Genomic DNA, 24,193 nt, shown 5'->3' with positions numbered 1-24,193 from the left:
ATCCCCAGGGATGGCAGAGAGAGCATTCTGAAGTCCTGGCACTTTTCGTGCATCCTGGCAGGTTCTAGATGGGGCACAGGGTCCTAAGGGGACAGGGAAGGAGGAATCCTCCACCATAGTTGTTGGTCTTGGAATTTCACAGTTTTCCTGTGACATCCTTGTTTCTGAACTGCCTGTATCTGCCTAGAAAATTCAGGGCCACATGATGGCTGCAGGGACATCCAACTGAAGGATCTGCCTGTGCTGAGACTCTCTCCTTATGCCTGAGTACTAAGCTGACATTTTCTCCTCCAAGATCTGCAACTGCCTTTCTTGTTCTCCTGACTTTCAGCTTCTTTACTGCCCAAAAATAGATTTCCCCCACTTAAACCAAGGTTGATTTCCACTTTCTCCCCCCTCCACTCCCCACCTCCCAGGGACCATATGGCAATATCTGGAGACTTCTCTCATTGTCACAACTTGCAGAGGTGCCACTAACATCGTGAGAAGAGGCCAGGGACGCTACTAGACATCTTGTAATGCATGGAACAACCCCCACACACAAAAAGAATTACCCAACTTAAAATGTCAGTAATACCCAAGTTGAAACCCTGATTTAGAGACTTGATCGGATTCCACATCATTTTTTTTTTTTTGCAAGTCTATTTCATACTTAGTGTTGGCAAACCCAATTGCATCATGGCACATCTAGTTACCTCCTAGTGACACTAAGATCGATCAGCAGATTTAGGTGTTGTCAGCCTGATCCATCAATAGCAAAGCTCCAGATCAGCTTTTCCCCTCAGGTTTCTGCAGCCTTTGTGATCTTCATCTAAATCAATTACTTTATTTGAGGCTTAAAAATTGTGTGATCCTACTTTTGTCAGCATCTCTGCATTAGCTAGAAATTTTTTTTTTAAAGATTTTATTTATTTATTTGACAGAGAGAGATCACAAGTAGGCAGAGAGGCAAGCAGAGAGAGTGAGAGGGAAGCAGGCTCCCCGCCGAGCAGAGAGCCCGATGCGGGACTCGATCCCAGGACCCCGAGACCACGACCCGAGCCGAAGGCAGTGGCCCAAACCACTGAGCCACCCAGGCGCCCCAGCTAGAAAATTTTTAATGAAGTTTTAATTTTAATTCCAGTGTAGTTCACATTCAACAATTCCATACAATTCCATTCCCAGAGCTCACTGTAACAAGTGCCCTCCTTATTTCCAGTCCCTTTATGTCACCTATCCTCCTACCTGCCTCCCCTCTGGTAATCATCAGTTTGTTCTCTATAGTTAAAAGTCTGTTTCTTAGTTTTCCTCTAGCTCTTTCTCCTTTGCTCATTTGTTTTGTTTTTTCAATTCCACGTATGAGTGAAATCAAGTGGAATTTGTCTTTCTCTGCCTGAATTGTTTTGCTTAGTGCTTTACTCTGTAGTTCCATCCATGTCATTGCAAATGGCAGTATTTCGTTCTTTTTTATGGCTGAGTAATATTCCATTGTGTGTGTGTGTGTTTGTGTGTGTGTGTGTGTGTGTGTGTGTGTACATACTGATGTTCCACATCTTCTTTTTTAAAAATTTTATTTATTTATTTGACAGAGAGAGACACAGTGAGAGAAGGAACACAAGCAGGGGGGGTGGGAGAGGAAAAAGCAGGCTCCCTGCTCAGCAGGGAGCCTGATGCAAGGCTTGATACCAGGACTCTGGAATCATGACCTGAGCCCAAGGCAGACACTTAATGACTGAGCCACCCTGGTGCCCCTGTACCACATCTTCTTTATCCATTCATTTGTTGATGGACACTTGGACCGCTCCCATAATTTGGATATTGTAATAATGCTGCTATAAATGTAGGGGTGCATGTGTCCCTTTGAATGAATGTTTTTCTATTTATTTAAAGATGTATTTATTGGGGTGCCAAGGTAAATAAAGATTTATTTATTTATTTATTTTAGAGGGAGAGAGAGAGAAAGTGCAGTGGTGAGGGGCAGAGGGAGAAGAAGAGAGAAACTCCAAGCCCACTCTGCACTGCTTGTGGAGCCCCATGTGAGACTCACTCTCAAGACTCTGAGATCACAACCTGAGCTGAAACCAAGAGTCGGTCGCCCACCCAACTGTGCTACGTAGGGCTCTGTGTTTTTGTATTTTGGGAGTAGATATCCAGTAGAGCAATTACTGGATTGTAGGGCAGTTCCATTTTTAAGTTTTTGAGGAAACTCCATACTGTTTTTCAGAGTGGCTGTACCAGCTTGCATTCCCACCAACAGTGCAAGAGGGTTCTTTTTTCTCCACATCCTCGCCGACACTTGTTTCTTGTGTTTTTTATTTTATTCCTTCTGACAGGTGTGAGGGGATATATCTTTGTCATTGGCTAGAAATTTTTTTGAAGAACTTTCATTCATTATCAGTTTGGCTACCCAGAGGTAGAGTTCATAGAGGATGAGTAAAATGCTTGACTACTTCTCTTAATTTGCCAGCTTTTAGGAAAAAATGACTTAATATGTTGACAGTCTTCAAAAGTGGTTAATGAACTATTTGTTTTTGGGTTGTTGTTGGGTTATATTTTTTTGTTTGTTTGTTTTTTGGTTTTTGGGTGTTTGCTTTTTTTTTTTTTTTGTTATCATAATGAACTCCTGTACATATTTGATGTGTTCCAACTCAAGCTGAGGTCATCTGGGCATGTCTTATTCCTGGCAACCGAGGCTGGCTGGCTGGCTGGCTGGAACTTCAGCTGGGGCTGATGGCCTGACCCTCACACAGAACCTCTTCCTGTGGTTTCTTCTTCTTTCTTTCTTCCTGTGGTTTCTTCTTTCTTTCTCCCTGTTTCTTCTTTCTCTCTCCCTCTTCAAGCATGGTGTTTGAGTTCCAAAATCAAATGTAGGTATTATACTTTTTAATACCTTTCTTTAGGTATAATTGACATACAATAAACTTCCCCTATGTTAAGTTTCCAATTTGATACACTTCAACATATGCATAACTGAGGAAACCCTCACTATAATAAATATAATAATAATAAAAAAGATAATAAACATATCCAATCCTTGGACTTTTTGATGCTTAAAATTTCCCATCTTCATCCCCTTGTAACAATTTGATAGCTTCTTTGCTTTTTGGTAATCAAGGTGTTCGTGGGTCATCATGTACATTTCCTGTCCCAGACTGGAAGCGGTCATTTCTTCAAAGAGTTCTACAACCTTTTAGTGGGGGAAATATTTGGAAACTATTGTCAGCGCCCCTTAGTAGTTAGGTACTTCTTATAGTCCTCTTTAGTCAACAGATCTAGGAAATAATTTTTTTTTGAAAAAGAAAAATGCACAGTGTTTTTACCAATATTATTTTCTTTCTTTTTTTTTCTTTTTCTTTTCTTTTTTTCTTTCTTTCTTTTTTTTTTTTAAATATTTTATTGATTTGACAGACAGAAATCACAAGCAGGCAGAGAGGCAGGCAGAGAGAGAGGAGGAAGCAGGCTTCCCGCTGAGCAGAGAGCCCGATGCGGGGCTCGATCCCAGGACCCCGAGATCATGACCCGAGCCGAAGGCAGAGGCTTTAACCCACTGAGCCACCCAGGCACCCCTCTTTTTTTTTTTTTTGTAGTTTTAAGTAATCTCTACTCCCGACATGGGACTCAAACCCACAACCCTGAGATCAAGAGTTGCACACTCTACCGACTGAACCAGCCAGGTGCCTCAACTAATGTTTGTAATTCAAATTTAATATTACAATGTTTTTACTTGAGCTCTTTGATTTTAGATGCATTTTCCCTTCCTCTGGAAAATCTTTGTTCTTTTGAAAAGCCACCCAGGCACCCCCATATATGTATAGTTTTAAAATAACAATATCAGGGGCACCTGGGTGGCTCAGTGGGTTAAAGCCTCTGCCTTCGGCTCAGGTCATGATCCCAGGATCCTGGGATTGAGCCCTGCATCTGGGCTGTCTGCTTAGCGGGGAGCCTGCTTCCCCTCTCTCTCTGCCTGTCTCTCTGCCTACTTGTGATCTCTGTCTCTCAAATAAATAAATAAAATCTATTTTAAAAAACCACAATATCAATATTATTACTGACACTGTGATTACTGAGTATCATTTAAGGTTTCTTTGCTAATCTTTGTGTTCTTAGAATAAAACCTATAGGGAATATATAAGCAAATTTTGTGTTTTAAATTCACCTGAAATTGTTATTTTTCCTTGTAGTTGAGCCACTAAGTTCATATATAGTGTCACAGGACAGGTTTCATAGAAAACATAGACTGAATCAAAAGCTTTCTTATTTACTGGGGAGTGCATTCCCAGGGAATCAGGCATGACAGAACTGGTGGGGATAGGGCAGGGAAAGGGCAGGAAAAGATGGAGGGCAAGTACAAGGGGCTGGCTACTGTTTGGTAGCAAGTGTGTTGCTCCATCCCAGAGAGCCCATTTAAATGACTGCATCTCAAGATCGCTCATTATGGGGCCGGAAATGGGCTCTTATTTGCTGGATCCCATTTCTTATTTGTCAGAGTTTTGCTCCTTGGGGACATTAATTCCCCTGCACTTCTGAGTATGGCCATTGTGCTGGCCTGTGGTGTCTTGTGCTTCAGTCGCAATAGGCAAGCAGTAGGATAGAAGGTAGGCTGTTTGTGGTACGTACATGAGGTGAGGTGCTGATGGATTGTGTCTGGGTAAGCTGGTCACCAGGGTGGTGGCCAGACAGAATCTATGTAGAGTTGGTCACCATAGAAGTGGCTGAGGTAAAACAAGTGGCCAAGAGCCCCGGTGCACAGGTGAGTGCAAAGATCGGAGGTAAAATCTAAGAGGCGTTAGATACAGTCACCCTCCTTGTACTGTTCAGTGCTGCTCCTTCCCCTCATATGTCCAGTGCCATGCTACAATATGGGTTCTCTCCCATCGTGGGGACAAAATGCCTTCACTCCTCCCAAGAGGAAACTGTGCAAGTCCAATCACTTACAGAAGTCCCTTTAATGTAGTAACCAGCCACAATCTCTGTGAAGACATTAGGCAAGTGAGTTAAGGAAATAAACCACAGTTCTCTGAGGCTACAGTTGGTCCCAAAGCTGTAAATGATAATCATAGCATCTCTTTCCTCCATTACTTATTCTAGATTCCCTCACTATTGTCTTAATACTTCAGTTGGCCTGATTGCTTTCCAGTGTACTAAGCCAGGCTTTCATTTCTGAAGGGTCTGAGCCTTTAGTTGCCTTTCCCTTGTCAAATTGTAGTTGTTACAATTGCTTATCTTCTGTTATCATTGGGTATGAGAGTACCCAGAGATGTTCCAGTGAATCCCCTGGACTCCAGGCATATTCTTCCTGACTCCATTGTGCATATCAGGAACACTGGCCCCTCATTGTAATCAGGGGCATTAGCTGGCCAGTATGGTAGCTCCACCATCTCCAGGTTCACAGGCATAAGGACCCCAAGGTGTCCAGATGGTAATCGGAGTACCCAGTTCAGTGAAACCCACACTCTGTCCCCTGAGAAACATGCTCCTTCTCTCTGAATCAGACAGAGTCTGATTGTAGGGACAATTTAAATGCATCTGGGTTATTTAAATCATCTGTAAATAGGTCTACTGCTTTCCTCCCTTTTCCATTCTGCCAGCTGAGGTGTTATTTGAACTTGTTCACAGTTCACAAATCATGTAATTTTTTATCGGCATGGGGGTTTTAAATGAGCAACAAATATCTCTGTTTTAAAGGTCACCTGTTATCAGCACTCTTTTCCCCCATCGTCCAAAATTGATGTGGTCCCTCTTTTGTCTTTTGATTTAAGATGCTTTAATTAAAGACCATCCCTCTATATCCTACAGACAGTCACTTAATTTTCACATTTAGTTCCCATAACTTTAATCCTATAAGCGCCCCCCCCACCACCATCCATGAGGCCCTGCTCTAAGGATCTAGCCTGTGACAAATATTTACAGATCTTGTACTCCATGCCAAGTACAATTCTCAGCACTATGGACTCAGTGGTGGCTCAAGCCAACCTGGCCTCTGTCATCCTCATGGAATGCAGAGCTGGGAAATAAAAAATAAACAGGTAAACAAGATAAGAGCATCTAGTGATAAGTGCTTCGGAGGAAACATAATATATTTAGGTCTTCATTGAGGATACAGCACACGTGTGCTGAGATGGGAATGTCAAAAGGGGCCAGCCCTGTGAGGATTCAAGGAAGAGTGTTCCAGGCAGCAGGCATTGCAAATGAAAAATCCCTGAGGTGTACATGAGAATAATGAGGTGTAATGAGGTGGAAGTTTGAAAGTAATAAGTTCCCAGTAATGAGGTCAGAGAACCAGTAGGAGCCAGATCACAAAGTGCCCTGCAGGCCACATTAAGGAGCTTGATTCCATTCCAAGGACAATGGGAAGCCAATAGAGGGTTTTGAGTTAGGGAACAATAGGATCTGATATACATTTGTAAAAAGATTCCTGAGGCACCTGGGTAGGCCCAGTTGGTTGAACTTGTAACCGCCAGCTTTTTATCTCAGCTCAGGTCTTGATCTCATCTTTGTGAATTCAAGCCCCTCTTTGTGCTCGATGCTGGCATGGCGTCTCCTAAGAAAAGGAAAGGAAGGAAAGGAAAGGAGAGAAGAGAAGGGAAGAGAAGAGAAAAGGAGAGAGAAGAGGAGAGGAGAAAAGAAAGGAAGGGAAGAGAAAAAGAAGAGAGAAGAGAAGAGAAGGGAAGAGAAGAAAAAGATTCTCTGGTAGCTGTGATGAGACTGAATTAGAGAGGGGTGAGAGTAAAATCAAGGAGACCAGTAGGTTAATAGGTACCTACAGTGATCCAGGTGAGAGATGAAATGGGAGCTAATAACTATATACTTCTGGGTCTCTATCACTTCCTGCCTGATACTGCAGTTAACTTCCTGCTAGACTAGGAGATTCCTAATACCAGTTCATCCTGAGAACTAAGTAACTGTAAGACAGTAACAAATGTGTGTTGAATCAATCTACAGTAGTAATTTCTGCAAAGGACTTTAGCACTGACAAAGCACTTCTTTTTAAGATTTGCTTATTTTACAGAGAGAGAGAGGGAGGGAGTACACAGGCATATGCAAGCGGTAGAAAGGCAGAGAGAAGTAGACTCTCCACACTGAGAGCAGGGCTCGACACAGGGCTCTATCTCATGACTCTAAGATCATGACCCTGAGACCATGACCTGAGCCAAAAACATTTTACAAATGTAAAAAGAGTCTCATGTTTAACCAACTGAGCCACCCAGGTGCTCTGACAAAGCCTCTTCTTAATCCATTATTTCATTCCATTCTTTTCTCAAGTCTGAAGGTAGCTATGATTAGGCCATGGACTTTACTTTAATACTTTTAGTACTCTTTAATACTTGCCATGACCTTGTAAGATAGAGACTATTAGTTTGTTTAGAGCTGAGAGATGAGCAAACTGCCAAAGTCACACAGTCAATTGATGGGGGCATCAGTTTGTACTCAGGCCTCCCTGGAGAGCATGAGATGGTTGTATTTGTGACTTACGTAAGGCAAAACTTTGCCTCCAAGCCTAATTTGTTTCATCAGTCCAAATACCCCTAGCAGAAGCCTGAGGATCTATAATATACTACAGGGTGCAGGTATTACCTTTCTCATTAATTTGATGGGGCAGAAGGCCAAACAAACAAAAAACTGTTGCTGGCATCTCAGTGGTCTGCTTTACTCAGCAATCAAGATACTGTGTCCCCAACTGAGAGAAAATATCTTATGTTCCAGCCACTCAGAAATTGAGGGCTTGTTCTAGGATTTCCATGACTTGGCAGGACAGAATTTGTCCTTTATCAGGAACAAAATGGTAATGCATCAACAAAGGCCTATTACTGTGATTAGAGAAACACATGTATTCATTAGATTCTCTAAAGTAAGGTCTCAGTTACAAATCCTAGTATGTGGCATAAAACTAGGACTCAAGAACCTACACACACACACACACACACACACACACACACACACACACAATCCTTCCAGAGAGTGATGAAATCCATTTAATTGACCATTAAACTGTGTGTAGTATGTTGTCCAGAGTCTGGCTCAGCATAAGCACTCAATAAATATTTGCTGAGTGAATTCCTAAAATCTAGAGATTAGTATAATTAGTAAACCTATTAAAAAGATCTTTAGAATGTTCTAGAACTTCACTATCCAATACGGTAGTCATTATCCACGTGTGACAAGTGAATACTTGAAAAGTGACTAGTCCGAATAAAGATGTGGGATGACTGATGTAAATCTGATGTAAAATACACATCAGATTTTAAAGACTTAAAACATTTTAAAAAAGAATATTTTGGATATATTGTGTTAAATAAAATACACTACTGAATGTAAGTTCACCTGTGTTAACCGTGGCTGCTAGGGTATTTAGAATTATATATGTGGCTTACATTATACTTTGATTGGACAGCACTGCTACAAAAGGCAGAATAAATTTCAGGTGGAAAAATTGTTCTTAAAGGAGAGGGCAAGCCATTAATTAATTAATTACACTTTCTATAGGTTTCACCTTGACTACATCAAGAGATCAAAGGTTTTTTTCAAGGCCACTTTCTTCCATGGCAAACAGAGCACATCAGGATTCTATCTAGGTCAGAGAGGCTGACTGGCAGCTCATAGGGTAGAATGTGGCTACAATTATGGTTGACAGAGTAATTTTCTTAAAAACTGAATAAGTTATAATTTTAAAATGGGGAAATTTCATACACAGCTCCAAATTTGTAGGTGCTTTTTTTTTTAATTTAAATTTTGGTAGTTAGCATACGGTGCAATATTGGCTTCTGGAGTAGAGTTCAGTGATTCATCACTTACATACAACACTAGGGCTCATCTCAAGTGCTCTCTTTAATACCCATCACCCAACTAGCCCATGCCCTACCCACCTCTATCAACCCTCAGTTTGTTCTCTGTCGCTAAGAGTCTCTCTCATTTTTTTTTTTTAAAGATTTTATTTGACAGAGAGAGACACAGCAAGAGAGGGAACACAAGCAGGGGGAGTGGGAGAGGGAGAAGCAAGCTCCCTGCCGAGCAGGGAGCCCAATGCGGGGGGACAGTCCCAGGATGCTGGGATCATGACCTGAGCTGAAGGCAGACACTTAACTGACTGAGCTACCCAGGTGCCCCTGTCGTTAAGAGTCTCTTATGGCTTGTTTCCCTCTCTCTTTTCTTTCCCCCCTTTCCATATGTTCCTCTGTTTTCTTTCTTAAATTCCACATATGACTAAGATCATATGGTATTTGTCTTTTCTCTGACTTGTTTCACTTAGCATAATACATTCTAGCTCAATCCACATCATTGCAAATGTCAAGATTTCAATTTTTTGGTGGCTGAATGATATTCCACTGTGTATATATGTGTATACATATAAGTATATATATGTATATGTGTACATATATGTATACACATGCATACACCACATCTTCTTTATCTATTCATCAGTTGATGGATTTGTAGCTATTCTTTTAAAAATGGGAACTTCTTGGGGCACCTGGGCGGTGTAGTCTGTTAAGTGTCCAACTCTTGGTTTCAGCTCAGGTCGCGATCTCAGGGTTGTGAGATGAAGCTCCACTCAGTGTAGAGTCGGCTTGGAGTTTCTCTCTCCCTCTCTCTGACTCTCCCCACTGCCTCTCTCAAATAAATAAATACATCTTTTCAAAAATTAAAAAGAAAACAAAAATAAGAAGTTCTAGTTGACTGGTTGGTTCCATCAGTAGAGCATGTGACTCTTGATCTCAGGGTCATGAGCTCGAGCCCCAAGGTGGGTAAAGGGCTTACTTAAAAAAATAAAATAAAATAAAGGTATTACCTATAAAAAGAAATGGGAAGTTCTAGCAATATTGGTCTTATATGGAAGCCATCAGCTACAGCTAAAAAGCAGAAACCACCTTTGGACAGAGAATGGACTCTCCAGTTTGCCATACTGTATTTTCTACACTGAGGCAAATTCTTACTGGTAGAGTTTTAAAAAAGAAAAGCAAAATATTTCTTGTAACCATGTCTTAATTCAAAGAAAACAGAAAAGTAGACCAAGAAACTGTATATTTCTTTATGTGAAGAACGTTCTATGGTGTGTAATACAGCTATAGAGTTTGTCTATTGAAGGAATAGATCTTAAATCAGAATTATGCAATAACTCCAGACAGTGTATGATTTTGCAATCTCTCATCTAGTTTGAATAGTACCAGGTCTCCTTTGAGGTTTGAGTTGATGTAAAGTCACATCTGTTTGCTTCCAGATTTACCTTAAAAGTTCTAAGAAAAGTTCCAAGTTATTGTTATGCTTTTTGTGCAGACCTGGTTAAGACCTACATGATACAGCCTGCAAGTAGTGCCCTTCCATCCTTTAATGTAGTCCTCACAGAACTTCAGCTTTCAAAGCACCTGTCCTGTCTTGCTTGATCAATCCTGTGAAAATGAGTGGAATTCCACAGATGGGGGAGGCAGAGTGACTTCCAAGGTACACAGGTAGTCCGGGAAAAGCATACACACCAGACCCAGACTTTGTCTTCTTGAGGCTTTCTGGAGGGTGATGGCAGGAGAACAAAAGGGGAAAATGAGAAAGAGAGTTCTAAACAGAGGTGGCAATTTGAAGGGACAAAGTGCGAAGGAAGTCAGACAGGGAAGGGTGGAAATTCTCCAAGGAGAATGAGCTGAGGTGGTGTGTCAGTGGCTTTGGGGGAATCTCATTCTACCAATGGCAAAATGGAGCCCAAAGAGGGGGTGGTTTGCCCAAGGATGTCCAGCACTTTGCCAGGTGGCCACTAGATCCTGAGCCCAAGGATCCCGATCCCAGTCCAGGAACTTCCTTCGGTCTGTCACAGGGTCAACCGGCCAATGGGCCTGAGGCAGGTAGGAGCAGAGTTGCCACCCGAGTGGATGGAAACTCTGCCCAAGGCTGGCAGCGCCATTAACCATCAAAGACTCAAGTAGCCAAGTCCAAACAATCCTAGCAAACGACTTTGAAGCCCCGATTTTCACATTGTGAGGCCTTTCACAACTTCTAGCTCAGGGCAGCACCAGAAATGCCCGACCGCTATTCAGGGACTTTCGGAATCTCCTGAGGGATGATCAGGCGCTTTCGGAAACGTCATGGAAGGAATCAAACATCAAACGGCCGATATTTTGGAAGGGCCACAGTGTCCTAAGAAATATTCTGAAATATTGGAGACTATGGGAAAACGGTTAGGAAGCAGGCTAAATCTGCGAATTGGCATTCGAAAATTTCCGGAGCTTCTCGAGGAGCACACGGGAGCTCTCGCCTCTTCAGGATCTATTCAGGAGTCTCGGGTCCCTGCAGACCCATTTGTCGCCTAAACCGTGAGGGCGACTGATGCCAACAGTCCCTCGGCAATTTCCGGGAAGGGTTCGGGATTGGCCCGAGGGTGGCGCCCTCTGACGGCGGGAACTGTCACCACCAGCAGCCCCCGGCGGCATTAGCACGCGCAGACGCAGTTGCGCTCTGGTGGCCTTTCAGACCGGACGTGGTTGCTGCTGAGGTCACTTCCGGCGGGTGACGGTGCGGACGGGTCAGAAGCGTAGAGGCGGCGGCAAAATGGCGGCGCCTGAGGAGCGGGATCTAACCCAGGAGCAGACAGAGAAGCTGCTGCAGTTTCAGGTAGCAGCGAGTACTCGGTGCAGCAAATGCCGCCACGGGCTGGGGAGTGGGCCCCTGGAGGAGCCCAGAACCCTTCTCAGATTGGGCCCGAGATTCTTCTCAGACCAGCGGCGGCCCCCTCCCCCCCAGACGCCAACTGCCCTGCTGCTCCCGGCCCCCGAGCCTCTGTTGGTCCCCGGCCTTCTAGCCAGGGTTGCGGCCCTCCTTTCCCCTCAGTGGGCCAGCTTCCCTGGTTTCCCTTAGCGGCACCCGTCCTCAACCATTCTTCCCAATCCGGTTATCTGTCGGACCCTCTCCGCTTTTCGACGCTAGACCTACCGAGATGCTTAATCCCTACCGCGTAGCTGGCCTCGTTTCGGGTCTCTGGAAAATCTGCCAGCATCCCATGCTATTTCTACAAATATTTATTGATGGCCTCTTGGGTGCCTGGTGTCCTGTATTGGGCGCTGTCGTGGGGGAGGGGGCAGACTTGGCCCCCACCCTAAAGGTGTGGGAGGACACCACCTAAGGAAACAATGCAACAATTATAAGTGTCATCAGTGGCGTCTGACGGGGTTTTTTTACCCTGGGCTTATTCCTGGACTCACGTTCTTGACAGTTCTTGAGGTGGGTGGTAACTTGCAGAAATCTGCCTGCTTTTGGTGGTGGTTGTCATGTTAGGAACTTTTGGCACTAAGCACTTATTTCCGAGTTGGAGAATATGGTTGGAGGAGACCACTAGGGTGGGTAATCTTGGCTGTTTATTACTCTAATGGATACCACTTTCCTTATTTCTAAAATACTTCTCTTTAAAAATGTCTACCCCCTAAGGATATTGCGTTGATCAAATGAATTTTTGGATGTATGAAGGGCTTGTAAACTGAAATGTTTGTTCCCAAGCAGTATCGCTACCATTAATCATTAACTTAGGATAGAATTAAAGTTAGTGGTATACTTACTTCCTAATATAAAGTGTATAGAACATTCATTAATTCAGCGTTATTTACCAAGAACTTTAGTGCTCAGGCACTGCTAGTTCTGATGCCATTTATTAAGTACTTACAATGTTGTAAGTACTTGGCTAAACACATAGTGTACATGATCGCATTTATTTTTTAATTTTTTGTTTTTAAAGATTTTATTTATTTATTTGACAGATCACAAGTAGGCAGAGAGGCAGGCAGAGGGCGGGGGGGGGGGGGGGGGGGAGCAGGCTCCCAGCCGAGCAGAGAGCCGGATGTGGGGCTGGATCCCAGGACCCTGAGATCATGACCGGAGCCGAAGGCAGAGGCTTAACCCACTGAGCCACCCAGGTGCCCCACATGATCGCATTTAATACAACAACCCTATGAGACTCATGCTGTTACAGTCCCTATTTTACAGATGAGGAATATGAAGCTTAAGAAGTAACATACTTAGGTTACACACCCAGTAAGTAGTGGTAGCAGATTTAAAGCCAGGTCCATCTTTCCAGAACTTTTCCTAAGCTGTGCTGTATCACCTCTGTAAGTATCAGTGTACAGCTGAGAGTGGAATGCAAATGTTGTGGTACTGTCTTTTTTTTTTTTTTTTTTTAACAAATTATCACTTTTCTGTACTTCCCTTGATTAGATTTCACTATAATTAGAGGTGAGTTTTTCTTTAAATTGAGCAGTGGGTTGGAAGTGTGTTAATGGAAAAGTGCTATTATAGACACAGTTGACATTTGTTTGGAGTTTTGAGTAGAGAAATTGAAGATAGCAAATTAGGATCAGAGTGAATAAATATCAGACAACCAGCCTTCTCTCCCTGGTGGACCCCTTATTTCAGAGTTTGTTTAATTTGACAGGCCATTTTTTTCCCCTTACACAGCTCTTTAAGGGTAAGCTCCCAGAATAAGTGTTACAAGGTGATGTGAGTTATATGTCATGATATACTTAGTCTGATACTGGGAAGGCATGAATATGTGATAGCATTTTTTTTTTTTTTTTTTTTTTTTTTGTGATAGCATTTCTGAGGTAAAGTTCATGGGTACCTACCTTTTGTCTTCATCGGACATTTTTATCAGTAAGGGGTGAGTAGTAGATTAAAGTTGTATTAAGATTTCTTTGTGAGGGATGCTTGACCGACTCAGTCAGAGTATGTGACTCCTGATCTTAGGGTTGTGAGTTCAGGCCCCACATTGAGTGTAGAACTTACACACACACACACACACACACACACACAAAGCAGATTGCTTTATGAAACTGGAATTACCAAGGCAAATTCATTTTGCATTTATGTGTTCCTTAAGCAGTTGCTGGATGAGGTTCACCATTCAGTTGCCATTGAAAATTCTTTGAAACTTACTCCTGATCTTAGGGTTGTGAGTTCAGGCCCCACATTGAGTGTAGAACTTACACACACACACACACACACACACACACACAAAGCAGATTGCTTTATGAAACTGGAATTACCAAGGCAAATTCATTTTGCATTTATGTGTTCCTTAAGCAGTTGCTGGATGAGGTTCACCATTCAGTTGCCATTGAAAATTCTTTGAAACTTACTAGGTGTCAAGCATTATACCAGGTATTTAATGTACCTTAACTACTTTAAACCTCTTAATAACATTGTAAGGAATTAGCTCTCATTCATTTTGTTAATGAAAAGGTTCTGAGAGGTCAAATAACTCACACTAGTTAAGTGGCAGAGATTTAGAATTCCATACCCACAACCATCTTAGCTATAACCTATTGGAGAAGCAAGATACATACATACGTGAATAATGAGTATCCTGCAGTATATTAGTGCTCATGGTGTAAACAAAGTGCTGTGGGAATTTAGGGAGAAACAGGAGTATTCATGGAGGTGGGAAGAGGAGAGAAGAGATAGAGAAGAGAGAAGGATGACCTAGGAGTTAACCATTTATTAAGTATCTACTATACCTTAGGCATGGTGCTAGATAGGTAGTTGATACCTGTTACGCTTTATTCTCCCAGTAGACTTGTAAAGTGCCGTAGATGATATAGCTACTCCTAAGTGGTGAAACAGATCTATTGAAGTATTTTCCCAAGTTCATTAAGTTACTAAATAGTGAGAATGGAATTATATTTAGAAACCTGGTGGGTCTGGGTCTGGGTCTGGGTCTGGGTCAGGCTTAGGCTTTAAGGCTCGGCTCTTCCCACTGTACTTTGCTAGTTTTGAAGGAGGAATAGAATTTCAACAGGTGGTAGGCAGAAGGATGCTCAAAGCTGAGGAAATGGCTTGAGCAATGTATGAAGATGGAATAGTATGGAGTGTTGTGATGGATTTAGAGAATTGGAAGTGGAAAATAAGATTGGATAGGTGAATTAGAGCCAGATTTTGGAGGCCTTTCAAAGCTGTGCAGAATGGTTTAAATTTTAATCTGTACACGTAGGGAGCCATCAGAGTTTTTTTCCCCACTAGAGAATAACATAACACTAGGTTTCAGGTTTGCTTCACTAACAGTATGGAGTGTGTGCTTGGAATATCCCTAGGAGTCAGGACAGAACTGGGCAATACTGCTAGGAACTAGTTCTCAGTATGTTGCTTCATTTGATACATTGAAACTAACAAAAGTGAAATATTTTAGAAATCTTAGGTTTCCTCTCTCACGTTTTTTTGTGATATGTGATTTGACTAGAACTCCCTAGAGTAGATTTATCACGCTTACCAGTCCATTTGCTGTTTTCTAAGATTTTTTTAGTTATCCTTTTCTCTTGTTTTGGAACCAATTGAGTATGAATAGCGAATGCACACATTTGTTTTAAGCTGTTTCAAATGGAGGAGAATAGGTATTTTTTTTTTTAAAGATTTTATTTATTTATTTGACAGAGAGAGATCATAAGTAGGCAGAGAGGCAGACAGAGAGAGAGAGGAGGAAGCAGGCTCCCTGCTGAGCAGAGAGCCTGATGTGGGACTCGATCCCAGGACCCTGAGATCATGACCTGAGCCGAAGGCAGCAGCTTAAACCACTGAGCCACCCAGGCGCCCCTAAATGGAGGAGAATAGGTCTTAAGACTTAATGCAGGGACGCCTTGGTGGCTCAGTTGCTTAAGTGTCTGCCTTCGGCTCAGGTTATGATCCCAAGGTCCTGGGATGGAGTCCCGCTTTGAGCTCCTTGCTCAGTGGGGAGCTTGCTTCTCCCTTTGCTTGACGTTCCCCCTGCTTGTGCGCATATGTGCTCCCTCTCTGACAAATAAGTAGGTAAAATCTTTAAGGGAAAAAAAGTTAATGCAGGGGGATGCCTAGGTGACTCAGTTGGTTGTGCTGCCTTCAGCTCAAGTCATGGTCCCAGGGTCCTTGGATTGAGCCCCACATCAGGCTTCCTGCTCAGCAGGGAGTCTGCTTTTCTCTCTCCTTGGCCCCTCTCCCCCCACTCATGCTTTCTCACTCTCTCTTGCTTTTTCTCTCTCAAGTAAATAAATAAAATCTTTTTTAAAAAAGAAAGAAGAATTAATGCAGGTATGGGTAAGGTTACTTTTACAGAAATCCATTTTCTCAGATTTCCAAATATAACAGACTCCCCTAGTGCCTTGGTTTACTGCTTCTAGGTTCCTGTTTGAACCCCTGGAGAAAGATGACATGGACAGAGAGAAGGGACTAAAGGAGCTATATGCGTAGCCAGTGGAGGAAGAAATGATCCCTTTCTACTTTTGTACAGGTGTAAGAAATTTCTTTTCTTTTAAATGAATATTAGGGTGTATGATCTTTGTTCTTTTAAATTGTAGAAAGTTAAGGTTGAACTCTGGCCTGTAGAATCAAGCTTATAATTCACTTGGAAAATCTCTTTTTGGCTTCATCTGACTCTTTTATTACCTAAAAGAAAAAGAATAACACAATGCTCTTTGTTCATGTATTTACAAAAAATCAGTGATCTGTGTGAAGTTTTTGACCAGGAACTTCGTATTGTAGGAAAACCATGAGCTCTGAAACTTGGGGCAAACCTGAATTAGCCTTTCAGCTTAGCTTCTCGTGAGTCCTGTGACCTTGGGCATGTTCCCACTTTCTTGAATCTTTCCTCCCATATAAAATGGGGATATTATTTCTTAATTCACAGTGGTTTTTGTGTTTTTTTTTACTTAAAAAACAAAACAAAACTACCAAGTAATGCATACTTTATGGAAGTCAGTAACATAAAATCATAAAGGTGTAATTAAATTTAATCTTATTCCCCTTTCCTCATTCCCAGTTTGTTGTGTGTCTTTGTATACTTTTTTCTTCTGCATATACAGAATGCATATACAGAATATATATATGTGTATCTGCATATACAGATACACATATTTAATGTATAAATATAAATATTTATAAATATAAATATAAGCCCTCTTACCCTTCACTTGACTGATCAGTTGGAGCAGATGGCTTCTGTTTCCTAAGATCTACTCTGTAATATGTCCAAGTAGTTTTGCTTTCACCAGTGGAGTTGTACTCTTGACAAAAGTCAGTTTTATTTTTTAAAATATTTTCATTTATTTATTTATGAGAGAGGGAGCGTGTGCAAGCACACGCAGGCAGGGGGAGCAACAGAGGGAGAGGGAGAAGCAGGCTCCCTACTGAGCAGGGAGCCCCACATGGAGCTCATTCCCGGGACCCCAGGATCATGACCTGAGCCGAAGGCAGATGCTTAGCCAACTGAACCATCCAGGCACCTCAAAAGTCAGTTGTATTTGCTCCCCACTCATTGTGTGCTGGTTATATTTGTCATAAAAATATAATTCATAAACAATTTAAGCATCAGTGTGAGGGTTTTTTTTTTTTTTAATCTGAAAGCTAAAGTAAATGCTTTGGGAAAGATCTATAGGATCAAGTTGCTAGAATATTGTTCAGTTAGGTGTGGGCAAGATAGGTGTATAGATAACTTTGGAAAAAAATCATTGAGATTCAGTATTGTGCACTTAATTCTTGTCAAGTGTTTGGAGTTCTTCCACTCCCAAGAAATTAAATCAGTGTCTTATGGATACGGTTTATGCTAGAAAGACTCCAAGGAATGCTGGTGGACCCATGCCCTTAACAAAAGGGTAGGCTTTCATCAAAAAATTGCTGCATAAATGTGTATTATTTATGTTTTAAATGAAATATATGTGTATGAAATGTTTTTATTCCTCACTTTAAGTGACTTTTTAAATTAATTGACTAGTAAGTCTTATTTTCATTGGATAAGAGCTTCTGCTGTCTTCGTCTTAATAGAGGTAGGATCGTATAATTATTAAAGTTAGCATAGCATAGCATGTTGTCAGGAGACTGGCTGTGAAGTAAGACAGCCTAGTTTTGAATCCTAGCTTCTCCAGTTAATAACTTTGTCACCTTGGGCAAGTTACTTAACCTTTCTGCTTTAGTTTCTTCATGTGTGCAGTTACTGTATTACTACCTCAAGGTGTTGTTTCAGTAATTAATGTTAATATATCTAAAGCCCTGGCAAATATTAAGTGCTTGAATGTTAAACATAATTGTAATTACTACTTTTTGGTTTTTAAAAAATTGAGGGACATTCAGGTTGTTTTCATTTTTTGGTTTCATACAGCTAATGTCACAGTGAATATCCTTGTCCACAAACATTTATCCCATTCTCAATAAACTTTTTTTAGGACCTGTTATGTGCTAGTATAGTTTTAGGCACAGGATATAAGGGAATATTAAATATAATTCCTACCCTTGTGGAGCTAACATTCTAGTGGGAGGGACAAAGAGTCAAAATAAATAAATGGAATGAATATAGGCTATGTTAGATGGTGATAAATGCTATGGAGAGAAATAAACGGAATTTTGGGGGAATGCTTAACTTTTTTTTTTTTTTTTTTTAAGATTTATTTATTGGGCACCTTGGAGGCTCAGTCATTTAAGCGTCTGCTTTGGGCTCGGGTCACGATCTCAGGGTTCTGGGATCGAGCCCTGCATCAGGCTCCCTGCTCAGCAGCAAGTCTGCTTCTCCCTCTCCTTCTGTGATCTCTCTCACTCTCTCTTAAATAAATAAAATCTTTAAAAAAAAAAAAGATTTATTTATTTTAGAAAGAGGGAGGGGGAGAGGTAGAGATCGCGCTGCCTGAGCAGGGTAGGGACAGAGGGAGAGAGAGAGAGAAACTTAAGCATTGACTCCCTGCTGAACCTGGAGCCAGAGTTGGGGCTCCATCCGAGGACCCTGAGATCATGACCCGAGCTGAAATCAAGAGCTGGGCACTTAATTAACTTAATTAGTTGAGCCACCCAAGGGCCTGGGGAGTGGGGGAGTGGGGTAGTGGGGTGTTTAATTTTAAATAGGATTATCAAGGAAAGGCCTTGATGAGAGTGTATCAGTTGTGTGAAAACCTAAAGGTTAAGTACTAAAGAAATCATGTGGGTGCTTAGGGGAAGAGGATTCTAGATAGAGGGGGTAAAGCATATAAGAGTCCTAAAGCATGGCGTCAAGGGACCTTGTCCAGGAATGGCAAGGAGGAAAGTGTGGCTAGTACCAGGGGAGGAAGGGAGGGAGGAAGAAAGTAGTAGGAGACAGGGTTAGAGAGTTAAAAGCAGGGCTAATTCACAAATGGCCTTCTAGGCTACTGTAAGGATTTGGGCTTTAACTCTGAAGCAAGGTGAATTTTGAGTGATGACAGGATTTATGGTTTATTAGGGTCACTCTGGCAGTTTTCTTGAGGATACCCTCAAGGAAGTTAAGGGAGGAGTAGGGAGACCAGTTAGGAGATCTTTGCAGTGATGCAAGACTGCTTGAACTAGAATGAAGTAGGAAAGTAAACATGAGGAGTAGTTGGATTCTGAATATATTTTGAAGATAAAGTGGATGGGATTTTCTAAGGGGTTGTATGTGAATGGAGAGAGAAGGGAAGAAAATAAGGATATCTCAGCTTTTTGACCTAAGTAACTAGAAATGGAAGATTCATTAACTGGGATAAGGAGGGCTATGGGAGGACCACGTTTGGGTGTGGGGGTGAGATGAGTTTTTGTCATGTAAAGTTTGAGGTTTCTGTTAGACATCCAAATGAAGATGTCTAACTGTATATACTAGTATTGAGGGCAGGAGAATAATCTAGGCTAGCAATACAAATTTGGAAATCATCTGTATATAGATAATATTTAAAGCCCTGAAACTGTTTGAAGTCATCTGTAGAGCAAGAATACATAAAGAAATTTTGAGATTTGAAGGTATTTTTGATATTATGAGGTCACTTAAACATTTATTGAGCGTTTACAGTTGACCCTTGAACATCATGGGTTTGAACTGCATAGGTCCTCTTATAAGTGGTTTTTTCCCCCAATAAATACAGCACTGTAAATATATTTTCTCATACCATTTTTTTAATAACATTTGCCTCCACTAGCTTACTTTATTTTAAGAATACAGTATATAATACAAACACACAGAATACATGTTAACCAACGGTGTTACCAGTAAGGCTTCTGTTCAACGGTAGGCTATTTGTAGATAAGTTTGGGGAGTCAAAAGTCGTACTTGATTTTCAACTGCATGGAGCTCAGTGCTCCTCACTTCCGTGTTGTTCAGGTGTTTACTGTATTCTGTCCACAGTGCTGTAGATTCATTGTGTCATTGATTACGCTCAAAAAATAAATGGTATAGGTTCTGATACTGGTGAGTAAACTGGGATCAGTACTTAATTTACCTAAGGTTAGTAGCAACAAGCTTAGATTTGAATCCAGAATTCTGGATTCTTTCCTCCTCTTTCCTAGCACTGCCTCTCCAGCATTAGGTATTGATTTGTTTTTAACTACAGGTAAGTGACTAGGACCAATAACAATAGCTATGTGGTAGGGTTTTTTTGTTTGTTTGTTTTTCTTGAGATTTCTTTATCTGAGAGAGAGTTTGTGTGCAGTGGTAGGAGGGATAGAGGGAGATGGAGAGAGAAGCTCAGGCGGACTCCAAACAGTGCAGGGCGGGAGGTGGGGCTTGATTCCATCATCCTGAGATCAGGAGCTGATATCAAGAGTCAGCCACTTAACCCTTGTTCTTTGGTAGTTTTAAGAAAGTAAACACAGCAAAGCAAGTCAAAAGTATGGTTCTAATTCTGGATATCATCACTCAGGATAAAAGTGGACTTCTTAAGCAGAAAGAAAGAAGAATCTCAAAAGTGGAAATGAAGACAGTTTCATTTCATTCTTCAGAAATGAAGACAGGGAAAGAGGACAGTTCTCCCACTTCCATACTTACAGATCTGAGAGAGAAAATGATAGAAGACTTCAGAGGAAGAAGTATCTTCAGAGAAAAGTCAGGTTTCAGTTAGACAATGAAAGTAAAGGAAATGCTCAGAGACATAGTTATGGATCTAGGGGATATTGCTGGGATAGCAGACTTTTATTTCTGTAGAACAGAATCCTGGTGTTACTGGCTCAAAACAAATGTACTTTGTACGTTTTGATAGCTCCTGTCAGACTGTTTTCCAGAGAGTTTTGAGAGGACCTGTTTCCCCATACTCTTGCCAGCATTGGATGGTAGCTTTTTGAATTTTTGTCAATATGACTAAATTTTTAAAGTTCTTGTTTTAATTTTGCACTTCTAGTGGTAGTGGTGGTTGCAGATTTTGGTTTTGGTTTTCAGTCAAGTTTAAATGACTAATGTAAACACTTGTTTTAAGCTATTTCTTTTTTTTTTTTTAAGATTTTATTTATTATTTATTTATAGTTTTTAATTTATTATTTATTAATAAATAATTATTTCTATTCTAATTTATTTTGTTCTATTAGAACTAAATTAGAATTTCTATTAGAAATTCTGTTCTAATTTATTTATTAATAAATAATAAATTAATTTTTAAATTTATTTAAAAATTTATGCAGAAGGAGGGGTGGCGGCAGGCAAGCAGGCTCCCCACTGAGAAAGGAGCCTGATACAGGACTCAATCCCAGGACCTAAGATTATGACCTGAGCCGAAGGCAGACACTTAACGGCCTGAGCCACCCAGGTGTCCCCCAGCCTCTATTTTTTAAGCGATAATGTCGGTGTCCCTGCGTGTGTGGGAGGTTTGTAGAGTAAAAGTGCTTATTTGAAGATTGAATCCCATTCCATAAACTTCTGATTACATTGAGCTTTTTTTTTTTTTTTAAATTTTGTAAAGATTATTGGGACGCCTGGGTGGCTTAGTTAGTTGGATGACTGCCTTAGGCTCAGGTCATGGTCCCAGAGTCCCAGGGTCGAGTCCCTCATCGGGCTCCCAGCTCCACGGGGAGTCTGCTTCTCCCTCTGACCTTCTCCTCTCTCACGCTCTCTCTCACTGTCTCTCTCTCAAATAAATAAATAACTAATCTTTTTAAAAAAATTTTTTAAAAAGATTTTATTTATTTATTTATTTGACAAGCAGAGATCACAAGGAGGCAGAGCGGCAGGTAGAGAGAGAGGGGGAAGCAGGCTTTCTGCTCAGCAAGAGCAGAAGCCTGCTTCCTGCTGAGCAGAGAGCCTGATGCGGGGCTTGATCCGGGAACTCTGGGATCATGACCTGAGCCGAAGGCAGAGGCCTTAACCCACGGAGCCACACAGGCACCCCTAGATTGAGCTTCTTCTTGCTATTTACACTTATTGTGTAAATTGCCTACCTATCCTTTGTTCATTTACTGTTGGATTATTTGACATTTTATTATCAGTTTGTAGTTCTTTGTATATAAAAAGGGATATTGGTCACATATTGCAAATATTTTTCATGATATCTTTCATCTTTTATTTTGTTATCTTTATATTTGTTTAAATTGTTATCAGGTTGACATTTCTTTTCCTTAAGAAGACATTTCTTTTCCTTAAGGCTTTTGGGTTTTTGTTTCTTTTTAAGGGGGCGCCTGGATGGCTCAGCGGGTTAAAGCCTCTGCCTTCAGCTTGGGTCATGATCCCAGGGTCTTGGGATCGAGCCCGGCATCGGACTCTCTGCTTAGCGGGAGGGAAGGCAGCTTCCTCCTCTCTCTCTCTCTGCCTGCCTCTCTGCCTACTTGTAATCTCTATCTGTCAAATAAATACATCTTTAAAAAATAAAAAAAAGAATGCTTGCACTTAATGAAGTTATACAAATGTTCTCTTTTGCTTTCTTTAAAATGTTTCATGGTTTTCTTTTTAAAATCAGATCTTTAATCCATGTGGAACTTTAGTTTTTGTACATATAAGAACCTAACTTCACTTTCTTCCACTGGAGATTATAGGTTAGCTGAATAATCCATCCCTTCGCCCACTGTGAGTAGTCCTCTTTATCATACTGTATTCTGTTTCACTAATTTATCTGCTGGTACCATTACTGGATTAATAACAGTGGGCTTTACACTAAGTTTTAATATCTGATAGGATAGGATTCCTTCCTATTTATTTATTTTTTGACAAATTATTGGTAATTCTTATAAGGTTTTTTATATACTTTTTTTTTTTTAAGATTTACTTATTTTAAGAGAGAACCCATGGAGGGGGCAAAGGGGGAGAGATAGAGAGAGTCTTAAGTAGACTCTGTGCTACGTGTGGAGCCAGACATGGGACTCGATCTCATGAACCTGGGATCAGGACCTGAGCCAAAATCAAGAGTCTGGGTGCTTAACTGACTGTGCCACCCAGGTTCCCCTTTATATACATTTAAGAGTCATTTTGTGCTGTTGCCAGATTATTGGAATTGCCTAAAATGTATATATTAATTTGGAACTGGTTGACATTCAGGAATGGGTACATCTCTTTATTCAGATGTGTCACATATCCTTTAAAATGTTTTTTGTAAATTCCATCTAGATTTTGTATGTTCCTTATTAAATTTATTCATAGGTATTTTATAGTTTTGGTCACCTTTATGAATAGAACATTTCTTTATTCTAAATGGTTACTAATAGAAATGCTATTGAATTTTGCACATTTATCTTAAGTTTTTGGTTCTTTTTTTTTTAAAAGATTTTATTTATTTATTTGACAGAGAGAGATCACAAGTAGGCAGAGAGGCAGGCAGAGAGAGAGAGAGGAGGAAGCAGGCTTCCTGCTGAGCAGAGAGCCCGATGAGGGGCTCAATCCCAGGACCCTGAGATCATGACCTGAGCCGAAGGCAGCAGCTTAACCCACTGAGCCACCCAGGCGCCCTTAAGTTTTTGGTTCTTTTATCTAATTTCTTGTCGTGTTTTCTGATCATTACTAATAGTTTTCTAATTTGGTCTCTTGGGCTCTTTTTTTTAAATAATAATTTTATTGAGCAATAATTCACATACCATTAAAATACACAGTTCAGTGATTTTTAGTATATTTACAGAGTTGTGCAACCATTACCAGTATTTACTTCTCAGTCATTTTTATCAGACCCGCCAGAAAACTGTGCCTATTAACAGTCACAAGGTTCATCCATGTTGTAGCTTTTTTTGTTGTTGTTAAAGATTTTATTTATTTATTTATTTGTCAGAGGGAGAGAGAGAGACAGAGAGAGCAATTGCACAAACAGGCAGAGTGGTGGGCGGAGGCGCAGAGAGAAGCCGGCTCCCTGCCAAGCAAGGAGCCCGATGTGGGACTTGATCCCAGAACCCTGGGATCATGACCTGAGCCAAAGGCAGTAGCTTAACCGACTGAGCCACCCAGGTGTCCCATGTTGTAGCTTTTATCAGTACTTCATTCCTTTTTATGGCTGAATAATATTCCATTGTGTGAGTAAACCACATTTTGTTTTATCGATTCATTGGGCTTTTGGATTGCTTCCACTTTAAAGCT

The 24,193-nt window shown here is 41.1% G+C and overlaps 1 protein-coding gene across 1 annotated transcript in view; it reads left to right on the top strand.

Moving 5' to 3' along the window:
• Positions 1–11,484: 11,484 nt before the first annotated feature.
• The window catches only part of FAF2 (Fas associated factor family member 2), a 70,110-nt gene continuing 57,401 nt past the window's right edge, over positions 11,485–24,193 (top strand). The window contains exon 1 of the mRNA XM_046000219.1: positions 11,485–11,574. Coding sequence (XP_045856175.1) covers positions 11,512–11,574 — 63 coding nt within the window. The 5' untranslated portion in view covers positions 11,485–11,511. The remainder of the gene's footprint in view (positions 11,575–24,193) is intronic.

Source organism: Meles meles, chromosome 3, assembly GCF_922984935.1.
Source record: "Meles meles chromosome 3, mMelMel3.1 paternal haplotype, whole genome shotgun sequence".
Lineage (NCBI taxonomy): Eukaryota > Metazoa > Chordata > Mammalia > Carnivora > Mustelidae > Meles > Meles meles.
Note: the sequence above shows the minus strand (reverse complement) of the source record. Positions and strands in the feature narration are given on the sequence as shown.